At 33.9% G+C, this 16,787-nt stretch overlaps 1 protein-coding gene across 1 annotated transcript in view; it reads left to right on the top strand.

The window, feature by feature from the left end:
* Nucleotides 1–217: 217 nt before the first annotated feature.
* Nucleotides 218–16,787, top strand: part of Smp_133840 (hypothetical protein) — a gene marked incomplete at both ends in the record, with an annotated part of 58,833 nt that continues 42,263 nt past the window's right edge. Inside the window, 7 exons of the mRNA XM_018799869.1 lie at nucleotides 218–235; nucleotides 329–542; nucleotides 8,070–8,335; nucleotides 9,295–9,685; nucleotides 11,388–11,551; nucleotides 14,885–14,963; nucleotides 15,033–15,313. Coding sequence (XP_018653739.1) covers nucleotides 218–235; nucleotides 329–542; nucleotides 8,070–8,335; nucleotides 9,295–9,685; nucleotides 11,388–11,551; nucleotides 14,885–14,963; nucleotides 15,033–15,313 — 1,413 coding nt within the window. The remainder of the gene's footprint in view (nucleotides 236–328; nucleotides 543–8,069; nucleotides 8,336–9,294; nucleotides 9,686–11,387; nucleotides 11,552–14,884; nucleotides 14,964–15,032; nucleotides 15,314–16,787) is intronic.

Below are 16,787 nucleotides of genomic sequence, written 5' to 3'. Positions count from 1 at the left end.
TGACCAATTGCAGTCTTAAAAACATCAATGGGTTGATTCAAACAAACAATACTAAGTGCATTTATTATTATTATTATTATTATTATTAATATTATTATTATTATTATTCGTAAGGCCTATTATTCCTTCGTTATTGATATACAGGAAAGAATTATGAACAGTCTAATTTGGTAAAAGAAGCTTTCTTTTTCCAACTAACTCCATGTGTTTTGTCGTTATGTTTGTTATTATTCTGGTTTGTGAATTGTATCGGAATCTAGAACGCTAAGTGTTTCGAGCTTAGTAATATTTAAGCATCCTAAAGTTAGTTTTCTTTTTCTTATTTTAGATTGAAACATTGAAAGATTTACTTGATGGTCCTGATGAATTTGTAGCAGCTGGATTTGAACGTTTTCGACCATTAAATGAAATGAATCTGCCAACGAGATGTTTTAGTCGTAGCTCAAGTCGTACAAGAAATCTAACTAAATCACCTACCAGTTCAATGTTACCATCTTCGAAACAAATCCATGAACAATCCAATAAAGGCATCTGTTTAAATGGTGGATTTATTGGTAAATCTAATTTTGATTATCTGACATAAACTCATATGGTGAACGGTTGCTCAAACATCGTGGATTGTTTGAAGTTAGACATTAACACCAACGGATGCCGGCTCAGTGGCCTATCGGTTAAGCGCTCTGGCGCGACACTGGTAGATCCTGGGTTCGAATCTCGTGGGGCGGGATCGTGGATGCACACTGCCGAGGAGTCCCATAATAGGACGAAACGGCTGTCTAGTGCTTCCAGGTTTTCCATGATGGTCTAGCTTCAATCGACTCATGCTTTCAAATATGAAAATACTGAAATCTCCACAAAACCCCTTCTGATCTATAATACTAGAATTGACAAAGCATTTTCGAGAACAAGTCAATTTAATAACAGTAATGTTAGAGTAACGAGTTGAATATTAAAATAATATAAGAACAAAAAAACGTAAGGGGAATATAACCTCCATTTCAATCTGCAGTAGTATAGCCTATCTCATAGTATAGACAGAGGTCATAAACACTGATTTAAAATACAAAGGTTTGGATTGAGAACATGGATTCTAGCACAATCAGCGATATGCTAGAGACCAATAGTATGTTTGATTGAATACAATTAATAAACCGAAAGCTGTATTTAAGTCAATTTCATGTTCATTGTCAATCAAGTGATGAAGGATAGATCTCTTAATCATCTTTAACAGTCTCTTTTTTCAAAAAGTCTAAATGAGATCCTGATGTATTTCCAGCTCCACAAAAGCATTTAAATTAACTCCTATACATGGATGTGAAGAATTCGAACAGCCTATCTTTGCCTGTGGTTACTATTTTTGGACAGGTGTGCAATGCCACATTCAATTCAGCTGCACAGAACATTTTATTTAATACTTTTCTAAACTTTTGTGTTAATATCTGACAACTCTTTTCGTTTTTGAACTTAAATCCCAAGAAAACTGACGCATTCAAAACAGCCGCTATAAACCGTCTTGTTTTTATATAGTTTCTATATTTGTCAATGAATTCAGTCGAATATTCATCCATACTAAGTGGGCTATGGATGCTATACAATTTTTTTCAAGATAGTGTTAACGGAGCAAATTAATTTGATGCCATGAGTCAGAATGTTTACTTAAGTTCTTCAGAATCTACCTGATAAACAGCCACAGAAATCAGTATATTGTTCATCAGAAGATTTGATACCTATAGATCTTCTCAGTGTTCTATGGAATCTGCATTAGTTTCAGATATTTAAAAGTGTAATACTATTATTTCATTCTTTCCATAAAATGAATCTAATTAATGGGAGAATGTTGTTAAATATCCTAAGAAAATCAGTCTGTTTATTTTCCTCTGGTACTATAAATGTATTAACTATTTCGTAATAGTAAGCTGTTGGGTGATTAATTAAGTCTTTAAATTATCCATTCTTCCATTTTATAAGAAAACCTATGGAAGGAGAAGACACGTTAGTTACTGGATAAGTATATTATCTGACTGACCGTAGAACTCACTGTTGAATCGAAAAAGATTATTCATCGTGAACCTAAGTATTAACTTTTCTATTGTATCGCTATAAACCAACTGTTCATTGTATTGCTGTAGTGAACGAGAACACAAGCGGGGACTACCAAATGTAATCGAACATAAAATTACAGAATCTCTAAGTAAAATCTGTGAACCATGCAGTAAATAATTCATTTTCAAAATATTAATCAAACGTCTCAGACTTCACTGTTCCTTCATTTCTACACCAATCACTTTCTATTCTCGTTCTCGTCTCTTCGATCTTCTTGACCTTCTGCCTCCATACATTTCACTTTTGATTGATGATATATACTACTTATATCTATCGACATCAGTAGCTCATGCAACATTGGGACTTCAGTGAATAAAATTAATACACCGAATGTTATCATGAAATTATCTTTGACAATGGATGTTTTTATATTACCGATAAACTTAAAGGAACCCTTCATGCTATGAATAACTATGGTTTTTTCTAGAAAAAGGTGTAAGATGTTTCCGTGGCATTATAAATATCCTCCAAGATGAGATAGAGAAACGAATCATTTTTTTTAATAAACGTTTTAAAGACAGTACAGTCTGTTTATTGTAGTTTCTATAGTTTTCAATATACTGAGTAGGCTTACTGAAACTAAATAGTGTAGCTTTATCTTTATCAAAGATTTGGTTCTTTCTTAAACTATAGAGGTGAGACCGTTTTTGATTGATTATCTTTGAAATTTCTTTTCACTACTAAGTAGAGTATTCATATTTTCTACAAAATCTTTCCTTTCTATATAAACTACATCTAAACGTATATCTAGCTATGATATTAACAAAGTGTCGTTGGATTAAGGACAGCTTACTATAATTATTACAGCTAGAATCGACTAATATGGATTAAAATCTTTTAATATTATCATTTAAAAAGGTCAGTAGTTCTCTAGTCTATGAATATAAGTTTCCGTACATAGTTTCAATGTCTATCTTAATAACAGAAAACTTAGGACAAGTTATTATTCAGAAGAATACTCTAAAACTCATATGTACAGACCTGGATTAAATGAAAACTTGTTTTTCCTATTCTTTCATCAGTTTAATAAGTTTCTTTTCACTTGTTGCATGAATAACCTTCATCATAATTGTTATAACTTGTGTGCGCTTGTTAGAGTGGAGCGATTTATTGATCGGACCAATGACACAAGAAACCCGTACGAGTAGTCTAGAGCACTTGTCGGTCATGCTATCTGCTTAGCCCAACCAGTTAAGTCCAGAACACCAATAACAGCTTCTGCAATATAAATCATTATTCTCAAACATACTGGGTTTATATATCAAACAAACTGACCACATTGTACCATAAAATAGAAAATAACATTTGTACAAGATTCAGCTAAATGTGGCTGTGAATGTGGGGAACAGTAATTAATAGACTGAGGATAACTCAAGAATAGTTCAATAATAGTTCACAAGTCAAAATGAAGCTTATAGTAAGAGGAACACGAATACGAAATTTACTTTTCAAATAAACAGAGTGAAATTTCGCAGTGATGATTTTCAGCATCTCACGTATAAAAAAACTTGAGTATCTTTCTATTCTATCGAACCCTAGAATAGTCTAGGTAAGTGTAATATACTTCTAGATAGAGCTCGATTTAGTGTACTTGTCTATAAGATAAACACTTATAGTCGCTTCTCCAGGCTCCAAGCCTTCCATCAAATGTTCTTTGAGTACGTTTAATGTAAATTTCTTACTCATAATATTTCAGTATAGTAAATTCATAAATGGGAATTTTCTCCTATTCTGTTATTTATTCTTATATCATTTATCACCAATCGGTACCTATAAATCTGTCAAATAATTGTATCTATCATTTAGTAGAATGTGAGTTTCATTGAATTGATTGTTCATAGATATCCTCTCAATCAATTCTTCTTTACATAGTTGAAAGCGTGAGTCAATTGAAGCTAGACCACCATGGAAAACCTGGAAGCACTGGACGGCCGTTTCTTCCTTAATTCAATACATTACACCTAATGAAATCACAGCAGAATATATCACAATGTCATGATAAATCTATTCTTTTCTATTTAATATAAGAAGGGGTTTTTGTAGATATTATAGTAACTTTAAAAGTTGAGATCATGAGTCCATTGAAACTAGACTACTATCCAGTCCTTCCAAGTTTTCCATGGAAATATCTGAAATATATATTATCAGAAGGGGTTTTTTGTAGAGATTTAGTATTTTTATAGTTGAAATCATGAGTCAATTGAAGCTAGACCACCGAGGAAAACCTGGAAGCACTGGATGTCCGTTTCATCCTATTGATCTATCGGTTAAGTGCTCTGGCGCGAGACTGGTAGGTCCTGGTTTCGAATCTCGTGAGGCGAGCTCGTGGATGCACACTACTGAGGAGTCCCATAATATGACGAAACGGCCGTCCAGTGTTTCCAAGTTTTCCATGATGGTTTAACTTCAATTGACTCACCCTTTCAACTATGAAATATATATCTTAGTATTTCATTCTATGAAAAAAAAATAAAGAAGTGCTTTATGTTGAAACTGGTCATCACATGTACTTCACAATGTTTTGATTTCTTGTTTAAATTTATTACTAAACAGGATTACATTTACATCTTTATAATAATCATTCACATGATATTGATAATTGAACAAACAGTAAAGCAGTATTTCATATACACATTTGCTGCACTTTTCATTTTACCCCCCCTCTCTCTCCCTCTTTTTCTTCCCTTTATTGTTGTTTGTCAAAAAGCCAAAGGAGACAAATACAGCTGAATACAAATAGAAATAGTGTAATTGTTGTTGTTAACCAAGTTTGTTTTGTTTTAATCTCTAAATAATAATCTTTATTAACTGATTATTTATCTGAGTTTTCTTTTTGGAAAAAGAAATAGTCTAAGATTAAGTTGCTCAACTTCGTGGATTGGTTGAAGTTAGACATTAACACCATCGGATGCCGGCTTAGTTGTCTAGTGGTTAAGCTCTCTGGTGCGAGATTGGTACGTCCTGGGTTCGTATCTCTCGAGGCGGGATCGAGGATGCGTACTGTCGAGAAGTCCCACAATAGGACGAAACGGCCTTAAAGCAGTGCTTCCAGGTTTTTCATGGTGTTCTAGCTTCAATTGACTCATGATTTCAACTATGAAAAATACTGAAATCTCCACAAAACTCCTTCTGATTAAGATTAAGTTGTACATGTTTGTTATCTTTTGATAAAGAAATGGATGGCAGATATATTTGAGATATTTTATAGGAATATAGTTACTTCTTACTGTTATTGATGATGACATTTGTGAAGTAGACTTTTTGAAGGTCATCTATGAGTTGGGATGATGTTCTATTTTATGATAATTTATTACTAACTCATTTACTGATTACATGTTAATTTACTCAGCTATGAAACTCAATATTTGTATGGGGTACAGTAATACTACACTGTTACTTAAATCAAATTAGAAGGACTTGAACATGAGACTTAATATCTGGAAGCCAAATCTTTTAACCATTTAGCTACTACTCCACGGAATTCTGCTTAGGTTTCAAGAGATAATTAATGAGATATTTACGTTAAGTAAGAAGATTGTTCAAATTAACAACTTCCAGCTTTTCCTGATTTTCACCCTGAAATGATCTACTTGTCGGTCAATTTCTTTTTTATTCTATTTGAATGCTTGATTATGTGACGTAAAAAAATTGTTGGAAAATAATATCGATAAAATTCATTATAGAATCGAACCTGTTTTCTTCAAAATGTAAAAAGCAAAGAAAACTGTAGTAATTAACGCTTTACATTTTGATCAAGCCCAAAAACAAACTTCTCGCTTAATAATAGACTTACATTAGGTCACAAAACGTCAGAAATACAATTTGGGTTGGTTGAAATTAGACGATAACGTCATTGGATTTCGGATCATTGGTTTACATGTTAAGCGTTTGCACTTGAAACTGAAGGTCCTCAGTTCGAGTCCTGCGTGGAGGGTCGTGGGTACCCACTGCTCTGGAGTCCAGTACTAGGACAAAACGGTCATTCCGGGCTCCCAGGTTTTCAATGTTAGACTAGCTTAAATCAACTCAAAAATTTAACTATTAAGATTTTCTACACATTGGGATATCATAAAACTATATTAATCATTAGCTTTCCACCCGATGTTCAGTTTATTTAAAATGATCAGGTCCAGCCTTAGCGTTGATACATACAAACGTTTCACTTGATATAATCCCACGTAGTTATACTGTAAATATATTCCTGAAACACTACCTTCCACTTAAATTTATAAAGTGAAAATAGACCGTTAAAGCTAATTAAAATAAAGCTTCTAGAAGTATATTGTATTATACTATTCTCATTTATTCACTATAGACAAATAAAAGATATCCGCTTGTGTAAGGGACACCCTGATTACTTTATATTGTCATAGTTGAAATCATAAGTCAATTGAAGATAGACCACCATCGAAAACCTAGAAGCACTGGACGGCCGTTTTGTCCTATTGTGGGACTCCTTAGCAGTGCGCATCCACGATTCCGCACTCGCAAGATTCGAACCCAGGACCTACCAGTCTCGCGCTGGAGCACTTAACCGATTGACCACTGAGCCGGCCGTCCAGTGCCTCCAGGTTTTCCATGGTGGTCTAGCTTCAATTGACTCATGATTTCAACTATGAAAATACTAAATTCTCCACAAAACCCCTTTCTGATCTACTTTATATTTGTTTAAATCAAGTGATGTGACATTAATTTACTGCTTTAGTGTTTACACAATAAACAACAAACAAATTGGACAAATCAATGTCATAACAAGAATAAATACATTCAAGTTATAGTCATGACACTCCTGATATCATATGTCTGGTAAGAACTAATGCATCATCGAAAACGCTAATCATAAATGTAAAACATAGTAGAAATGTGAAGTGAGTACTTTATTTCTATTAAACCTATTTGAAATTTAGTTGTGTTGAAGTGGATGCTACTCATAAAGATGTTTGTAAGTAGTGTACAGCGAAATAAGGTGTCGAAATCGCAACCATTGTCGGACAGAATGAAGAGTTTCAGTACATCGAAAGCACGATATTGGGTGAACGCTTAAAAGTCAGTCGAAAAGACCGTTCGGATTGCAGAACACACCAGAAGATTTAAATGAACGATTAAAGACCATGTATATGTATTATGAAAATACTTTATAACTTCTCGCAATAAATTTACATATCTCCTCCCTATTGTCTTGAATTGCAACCCAACTCTTATTAATCGTTAAGTTATTAAAGTGCAAGACACTTGGTTACCACTTGAATAGTGGTTAAAAGCCAGTCTGAAGTTTATCGTATAAATCGCTCACTAGAAGCAACACAAATCCTTCTACATAAATAATTCATTTCCTTGAAAATAATATTCATCAGCAGTTAACATGATCTAAATATTCATGAATACCAAAAATTAAGTGTCAACTTCCTTGTTCCATTTTTCGCTATGTATCCAACCGAAATCCTCGCAACTGTCTTGAAAATTTTTGATTTATATGGAAACCCTAAAAGATATTAACCTCCTCTCATTATTCTGTTATTTGTATTTCTAAACTTCAGAAGGGGTTTTCTGGAGAATTTAGTATTTTCATAGTTGAAATCATAAGTCAATTGAAGATAGATCACCATCGAAAACCTAGAAGCACTGGATGGACGTTTCGTCCTATTGTGGGACTCCTCGGCAGTGCGCATCCACGATCCCGCACTTGCGAGATTCGAACCCAGGACCTACCAGTCTCGCGCTGGAGCACTTAACCGATAGACCACTTAGCCGGCACCCAACGGTGTTAATGTCTATTTTCAACCAATCCACAATTTTGAGCAACCGTTTTTGTTATTTGTAGGATGACTCGATCATAATCGAATGTTTGCATTAAGAAATTCAGCCATATGCTTAACGATCTACCGCCTTTGCTTCTTAATTGTATAATAATGAATACAGTATAGTTTAAGCTTTATGAAATAATACTTCACTACTATTTTTTTCAGTCTGTCAGGTATTTATCAAATCTGGTCAATATGATCCACAAACAGGTGAAATATATTCATCAATTTGTACAGCAAATCCAACAATTACAATCTGTAATAGATATCGATCAACTCAACCTATACTACTTAGATCAGCATATATATGTACATTAAGTCCAAATGATGAAAATGTACAAGTTATGCAAGGTAATGAATCAAATGAATCTAGCACAACAAATATTACACAATTGGGACCATTTTATCCAGGGAGTATTGATTATTTTGAAGTGAGTTTAGTCTTTAATAGAGTTAAAGTAACGAGTAAATAATATGACTGAGTATTTCTAATTGTATTATCTTCCTAATACTATATCACATTCCCTACCTATTAATCCATTGGGTACTTTCAATTATTAACTAATGTATTGGCTACCATATACTTTTTAAAGGAAAAGAGTTCTAAGGACTGTATTGATTCGCTTTAATATGAATGCGTTTCATCTCTCAAAAAATGGTGTCAATAAAGAATCATTATAGCTAACATTTTTGAAAAAATTACTAGTATTATGCTGTAATCTAGTCTATTTTGTTTCTATTATCAGAAGGTTTTTTGGAGGTTCTAGTAATTTAATATACAGTTTGATTTATAAGTCGATTGAAGCTAGACCACCATGTAAAACCTGGAAACACTGGACAAAGTTTCGTCCTAGTATGGGACTCCTCAGCAGTGGGCATCCATGACCCCGCCTTCAGGATTCGAAACTATGACCTAAACGGTTTCGCGTGCAAACGCGTAACCTATAGACCACTGATCCGGCATCTAATGGTGTTAATGTCTAACTTCCACCAATTCACGAAGCCATGCCACCGTCGACCATTGTTTTCATCGAGTTACTATCTTACAACAGACCTGTCATCATATGAAATATGAAAATTCAGATTATAAAGTGTAATCATTAGTAATTCAGCCATGCTTAATAACTGTCATTCGACCACAGTGTTCATATTAATTCAAGAATTCCACTGCAATTAGCATTATTCGTACATTACTTTGTCGACTGAAACAATGCTTGATGGGTATTTTATTTGGTAGATATCTTTCTTCATTGACTAACACTAGCTGAAACATAGTGAAGTGGCTCTCTGAGAGTGAATGATTCTCAGTCATTTTTTTGCTAACGTCACTTTATGAATCAAAATCCTCACATAGAAACTGAAATTCTGCCTAATTCTTTCTTCTTTTTAGATACCTTTAAATGATTTTATGGAAATCAGTAAAATACGTATAAGTCATGATGGTTCCGGTACATATCCTGAATGGTTGCCAGAAGAAATATACCTAAGGCTAACACAAAATCTCCCTAGTATGACCGTAAATCCACTCAAATTTAACACACGAAATTCTTCCTATTTAACTAGACTATTGAATACTGATGAATCAGGATCTATACCCACATATGAAATTTCTTTTCCGTGTATGAAATGGTTATCACGTTTTAAAGGTGATGGTAGTTTAGTACGTGAAATTGCTGCACCTGGAACTCAACTACCTGATCAAGCACCAAGACTTGGACGAATATTAAAAGTATATCCACTAGATATTACAACATTATTTCAACAAGAGGAAAGAGCTCCTGGTAAGTTAAATTGTATGACTAAAAATGGTAGGCGATACTACCCATGGTACTGGGATTTTTGTCATCGATTTCGAATGGTTGGTAAATGTTGAGTCAGCTTCCGGAGAACTTCAACGGAGCCTCCAGAGGCCCAAAAGGAGCCGAAGAGCCCTAGCCAATCAGAGTATGATGGAACATTCTAGAATTCCAACGTGGCATGCTACTATTGGTCGGTAGCATAATATGTCGTTAATGGATTGGCTGAAATATGATGTTGATTTAACAGACGCTAACATCTATAAATACCCATGATTTTCTGTACAAGAACGAACCTTGGAGTAAAGTGTTTTCTCTCATACTTGCGTTTTCTCTCTGGTGTTCAAGTCGCTGAGTAGTTCTAGCCTGTGGGTTACCAGAATAGCTAGGAAACGAATATAGCGTTCAATCGACAAGACATATCAGTAAACAAGAGGAACTGTGAAATAAATTACTTTTCTATCTAGAACAAGTGAATAGGTCTTATTATTTTTGACTTCACGTCATACTATTTTTTTCCAAATAAGTAGCTAGTTTTGTATTGTTAGTTACATCTACTCAACGTTTGTCCTAACAAACGTCTTTTTCTTTTATTATGTTGATGTATTAATCCTGGCTTCCTTGAGTTTTTAGGATTGCTTTCCAATTTAGCTTTGGACCATATTTTCAATACACTGCTTGATAACCGATAGGCTTATTCTTCAGTTGGTGTGTATTTCATACAATAACTGATATTTCATTTACTGTTGTTCTTTTGATACATGCAGTCTTACTTCCATTATGCTTAAGACAGTGTAATCAGAATTCGTTCCCATAAAAGCGAAACAAAAACAAGGATAGAGATTGTGTAGGGGGTAGTGAATAGAAGAAATTTCTCACCAATGAAGATAAGACATCTTCCCATAGATTTTCCCAGACGCATAAGGTTATATAGATAAACATAGCAGCTTTCTATAATCTTTTTCATCTACTATAATCGGATAACTTGTAAACTGTAAAACAATAAAATCTGTTGCTTCAATCCTTAAAACATACAATACCCTTTAAGTATAGTGAGTTATATTCCAATTAGAGGTAAGCATGATCAATGATTATCATTATGTTATAGATAAACAGTAATTCTGTACATTGGAAATATTCAAGCAATTATTCTAACACCTTGTATTGTAGTCATCATTTTCTGATTCATAAGTGTAAAAGCATTGAAAACGCTTTATTTCTTCAAAGCCAACTAGTTGAGCATTTTAAATCTCCAAAACATAGGGATTTTTTTAATTAAGAGTTATCAGCCAACAAATAGTTTACTATCAGAAAGAGGTTTTGTGGAGACTACTAATTTAATAGTTGAATTCATGAGTCAGTTAAAACTGGACCACCATTGAAAACTTGGTAACATTGTACGGCCGTTTCGTCCTAGTATTGGACTGCTGAGCAGTGCGCATCCATGATCCCGCCAGCTGGACTTGAACCCAGGACATTCAGTCTCAAGCTTGAACACTTGGCCCGTAGACTACCGATCTGGCATCCGATGGTGTTAATGTTTAACTTCAATCAATCCACGGTATTGCGCCACCGTCCACCATTGTCTTTATTGAGTTACTATCTCACAATGGTGGTCTTGCTTTAATTAACTGATTATCACTGTCAGTCCTTAACAATTTCTTGTCCTTCTCGTTTTTCTTATCAGTAATTCAATATCAAATAATAACAAAAACTGGTAAACTTTGGAATTCAGGAATGAATAATACAACAAAAGTAAATATCTTAATACAAGGTGATCATGGTGATACAGGTACAAGAATTTTATGGAATGAAGAAATATCTAAAATGAATACATTTTCAAGAGGGAAAGTATGTAATCAATGTAATGAACATTAATATTTGTATCATATATAACAGTCTATTTTTTAAAAATTTTATATTCATGAAGCAGTCTCTGAATCAGTAGACCTCAACATACACAAGGGAAAACGAAAGATCCTCAAAAACAACACGGAAACGTCAACCCAATCACTCTTGATGGAGAAGCTCTTGAAAGGTGGAATCTTTCATGTCCCTGGGAAGCATCATAGATGAAACGAAAAGAATCCGATACAGACGTTAAGGCGAGGATTGTCAAATCAAGGGCCGCATTACCACAGTTGAAGAACATATGGAACTCAAAACAACTCTGTCAACCAACATCAAACTCACAATCTTCAATACGAACGTCAACACAGTTCTACTCTATGAAGATGAAACTTCAAGAACTACCACAAACATCATCAAAAACGCACAAGTATTTATAAACAATTGCCTACACAGGATACTCCATCTCTGTTGACCGGATATCATCAACAACAGCCTATGTGGAGAGAACAAACCAGCTTCCAGCTGAAGAGGAGATTAGGAAAAGACATTGGAAGTGGGTAGGACATACATTACGGAAATCACCATTGTGCATTACAAGGGAATCCCTAACTTGAAATCGTGAACAGAAATGAAAAAGAGGAAGGTCAAAGTATACACTACGTCGGGAGTTGAAAGGAAACATGGAAAGGATAAATAGGAACTGGAAAGGCTTGCCCAGGATGGAGTTGGATGGAGAATTCTGGTGGGTTGCCTATGCTCCTCTACGAGGATTAACAGATGTCTTGAGTTCCATATGTTCTTCAATCGTAGGAATGTGACGTAGTCATCCGGCCATTCTATGAATAGTGTGTTAATAATATTAACAAGTTACATCTTAGGTATATATTAGGCACCAAGCTTTTATGGGAATTATCGGTTTAAATCTTGGTAAAAATAAATATGATCATAAAAATTAAATTAGTATTAACTGATATAAGAATTCTCGTCTAAATTAGAGCGAATAGTTTCACAGTATTTGAGCGCCGAGTTGATGTAAGACATTATATAGGAATAATATATATTTGTAAAATCTCAGCGAATGAATTTGTAGTAAATCCAACGTTTCGCCTGGCAATCTGATCCAAGCTTTTTCAAGGAATTATTAACTGAGTATTAACTGAGTCTCACTTTCCTGAATGATTTTTAGTAGCCTAATGAAATACGTGGGAATTACATGAAATAATCAACTAACTTATTACAGATGACCAACCAATGTCGTATTCACTATGAAACAAAAAAATCCTTCATTTGATGCATTGTCTATCCTTAGATGTGCATCGCTGAGACATTGTACACTATGATGAAATACTTATCTAATGATTATAGGTTTTTAGTGGTTATTTGGCTAATCTCAGATTTCAAGGCATACCATATTCATATTTTTACTAATTAACGTCCTATACACTTTTATAGTGTTTTTATAAGAAATTAGTTTTTGAGATGGTGGAGATGATTTGTAGCTCAGATGGATGATTTTGATGGTGTTTTGTTTCCTGAGCTGGATGGTTTGATAATGGAGCTTTCATCGTTCTTCTGAACGGCATCACCAGTACAAACTTCGTGTAGAAGTGAAGTGTTTGAACTTCTCCACATATGACTACCAGTTTCTTTTATTAAGAATGATTGTGAATCAATGCACCAAATAGTGTACTAAATTTAAGGTCAACAGTCTAAATAATATTATGGAATATAACTGTGTTGTTAATCAGGTTTAAAATCTGTGGATCAGTCCATTTAAAAGATACATTTCATGGATTCATGATCTAAATAACAAAGATGTGTAGCACCAAAAAAACATTAGAAATGAATGTATAGTCCTAATCATATAAATGGTAATGACTTCACTGTAGAAGCCGAATTGGTGGCCTGATTGAATATCTGGGCTACCTATTTCTACCATCTAGATATTTTAACAAGTTATCGGCTCCTGCTTGTTTTTACACATTATTATGTTTATTAATCACACAACCTATTAAAGTGAGTTTATGAAACGTTTACAACCTTCCGCTGTACAAGTTGAGAAAAAGAGCTTGATCAGAGACATCGTGGTTTCTGGCGATATGCAGCGAAAACAATGTACATTATTCAGATGTCGATTGACTGGACTGCTAACTTCTGGCCGGCGATGTTATATCGTGTGGGTGCGTGCGTGCGTGCCCAGTTAATATATGACGTTATACGACCACCAATTAGAGAGCAGTGATTTATCGATGAGAGCTATGATACACAAAAGCGTTATGAGCAGTCTTGAATACTTATCAGCCCTGCTTTCTGCTTAGCCAAAACAGTTAAGTCCAGAACACCAACAGCAGCCTCTGCAATATAAATCATTATTCTCAAACATACTGGGTTTATATATCAAACAAACTGACCACATCGTACCATAAAATAGAAAATAACATTTGTACAAGATTCAGTGAAATGTGGCTGTGAATGTGGGGAACAGCAATTAATAGACTGGATATAACTCAAGAATGATAAATCGTATAATAATAATCTATAGCTCAAAATAAAGCTTATAATAAGAGAAACACGAATACGAATAGTTTAGTTACTTAACAATTATATAATAGAAAATATACATATCACATTGGTCCATAAATAATCCACAAAGTTACCATTCGTGAATGTGACCTTTTGAACGAATGTCTTGGGCTCAGTAAAATGTAATTTACCCATTAGTTCAGATCAACCTTTATTTGTTAGTCAATCACATTTATCATTATCCAGACAATCCACTTAGTTACGCCAGTTATCTTTACAAATACATTTTATTCAGATAGTAAAGAAGATATTTGATGGGGTTTTCTTTCTCTGAGATGAATGGTTTGGTCATAGAGCTTTCATCGTTCTTCTGAACGATATCATCAGCACAAACTTCAGGTAGAAGCGAAATGTCCGAATTTCTCCACATGACTCCCAGCTTGTCTTAAAAACCTCGATGTTGATTGGTTCTTGTTGACCATAAACCTGTCATTATTTACTTCTTTGTTTCGATTGTATCTCCCATTAGTTCCATTTATGATTCTATATTTGTCCAGAAAAACGATGAAAGGCTCCAAGACTAAACCATCCATCTTTGTTTTGATTGTATATCTCATTAGTTTGATTTATGGCCCTATGTTTGCCCAGAAGAACAATGAAAGACTCCATGACTAAACCATCCAGCTCAAAGAACAAAACTTCATCTAAGCTACAAATCTTCCCCATCATTTCAATTTCTATAATCCATTTCAGGATTTCTTTTAGATTTAGACTAATTTAATTATTTCTATATTCTTCTCTTTATTTTAGACTAGTTCATTCAATATTGAAGCTGTATTTCTTGGTCGATTAAAATCATTAACTATATGGTTAGAATCAGATGAAAATAGTAATGAGACAAATGCTTCAACTACTACTAATAATAATAATAATAGTAGTAATAGTAGTTGGTATTTAGAATATGTAATTATTCAACAACTGTCAATGAATTCTTCTATGAATAACTTTTCAAATATCTTCAATACATTATCTTCATCTTCTAAACTATCATCTCAATCATTTTCTAACAGTCTATGTAATGATATGAATGCAGTTTATATATTTCCTTGTTTTCAATGGTTAACAACAAGGTATGGTATGAATTCTTTACCAATTAAATTAATACCAGCTAATGGTAGTGGAATATTGACAATGAATTTAATTGAAACAATTATGGCACATCAAAATGAGCAAATATTTGTAAGAATATTATCAAGTTAATAAAATATGAAAAAGGTTTTGAGTTGTTTGTTTAATCTAACTTCACATTGATATTTGTAACAAGTTTGTATTATTTGGACAACTATTGAAAACCTGGGAGTACTGAACCGCGGTTTCATTCTAGTATGATACTCCTGAGCAGTGTGCACTCACAATCCCACTCACTAGATTCAAACCCAGGACCTTTGGTCTCGCGCGAACGTTTAACCTGGAGATCACTGAGTTGACATCCAATGGAGTTAATGTCTAACTTCAACCATTGTCTCCAGTGAGTTAGAACCGACAGGTCGTGGGTTCGAGCGGGGTCGTGGATGCGCACTGCTGAGGAGTTCCGTGACAGGATGAAACAGCAATCCAGTGTTTCCAAGTTTTCCATGGTGATCTAGCATCAATTGACTCATGAATTCAACTATTAACTTACTAGAATCTCCACAAAACCCTCTTCTAATAAAATGGTAAATAGTTAAATTCATAAGTCTTTTCGTTCTACTGTGAGACTCCTGAGCAGTGCACATCCACAACCACGCACATCGGACTCCAACACAGGATCTATATTAAATATCAAATTTCTTGACCCGAATATGAGGTTTTATTCTAATAGTTCCTCTTGATTAATAAATCCAGTAATACAAAACTGATTTTTAACTTTGACAGTGTGTATCGTAAGAATTTAGTGACTTTTAGCACTACAAGATATTAACCTTCATTAGGATAAAGAACCCACATTTTGTATTTATCTATATATTCAATCTAAGTCACCAATGTAATGTCATTAATATATTAAATAAAGTATCTAGACATAAGACGTCTTGTTAAACTATGGCTTGTTCATCACATGTAAAGGTTATTTAATACATGGAGTTGTACGATAGATAAATAGAACGTACCTCTAATATGAAGAAGCTGAAACTTGACTTTGAACTGTGTTTAAAGTTTGTTTGTTTTTACAGCTCTAAGAATAATATTCTAATTTCACTTAGTATTGTTTGTTTGAATCAACCCATTGATGTTTAGGACTGCAATTGATCAATCTCTTATTAGCATATGTGCATACTGTGCGTATTGCCTCGATATAGAGACTGATCAATTGCAGTCCTAAACATCAATGGGAAGATTCAAACAAACAATACTAAGTGAAATTAGAATATTATTCTTAGAGCTGTAAAAACAAACAAACTTTAAACACAGTTCAAAGTCAAGTTTCAGCTTCTTCATATTAGAGGTACGTTCTATTTATCTATCGTACAACTCCATGTATTAAATAACCTTTACATGTGATGAACAAGCCATAGTTTAACAAGACGTCTTATGTCTAGATACTTTATTTAATATATTAATGACATTACATTGGTGACTTAGATTGAATATATAGATAAATACAAAATGTGGGTTCTTTATCCTAAATTCCACCACAGTGGTCTCGACGATATCGGATCCGCGGCCGCACTGGCCT

This window comes from Schistosoma mansoni, chromosome W, assembly GCF_000237925.1.
Source record: "Schistosoma mansoni strain Puerto Rico chromosome W, complete genome".
NCBI classification, from domain to species: Eukaryota; Metazoa; Platyhelminthes; class Trematoda; order Strigeidida; family Schistosomatidae; genus Schistosoma; species Schistosoma mansoni.
The sequence above is the reverse complement of the archived record's forward strand: the minus strand, read 5'-3'. Positions and strand labels throughout refer to the sequence as shown.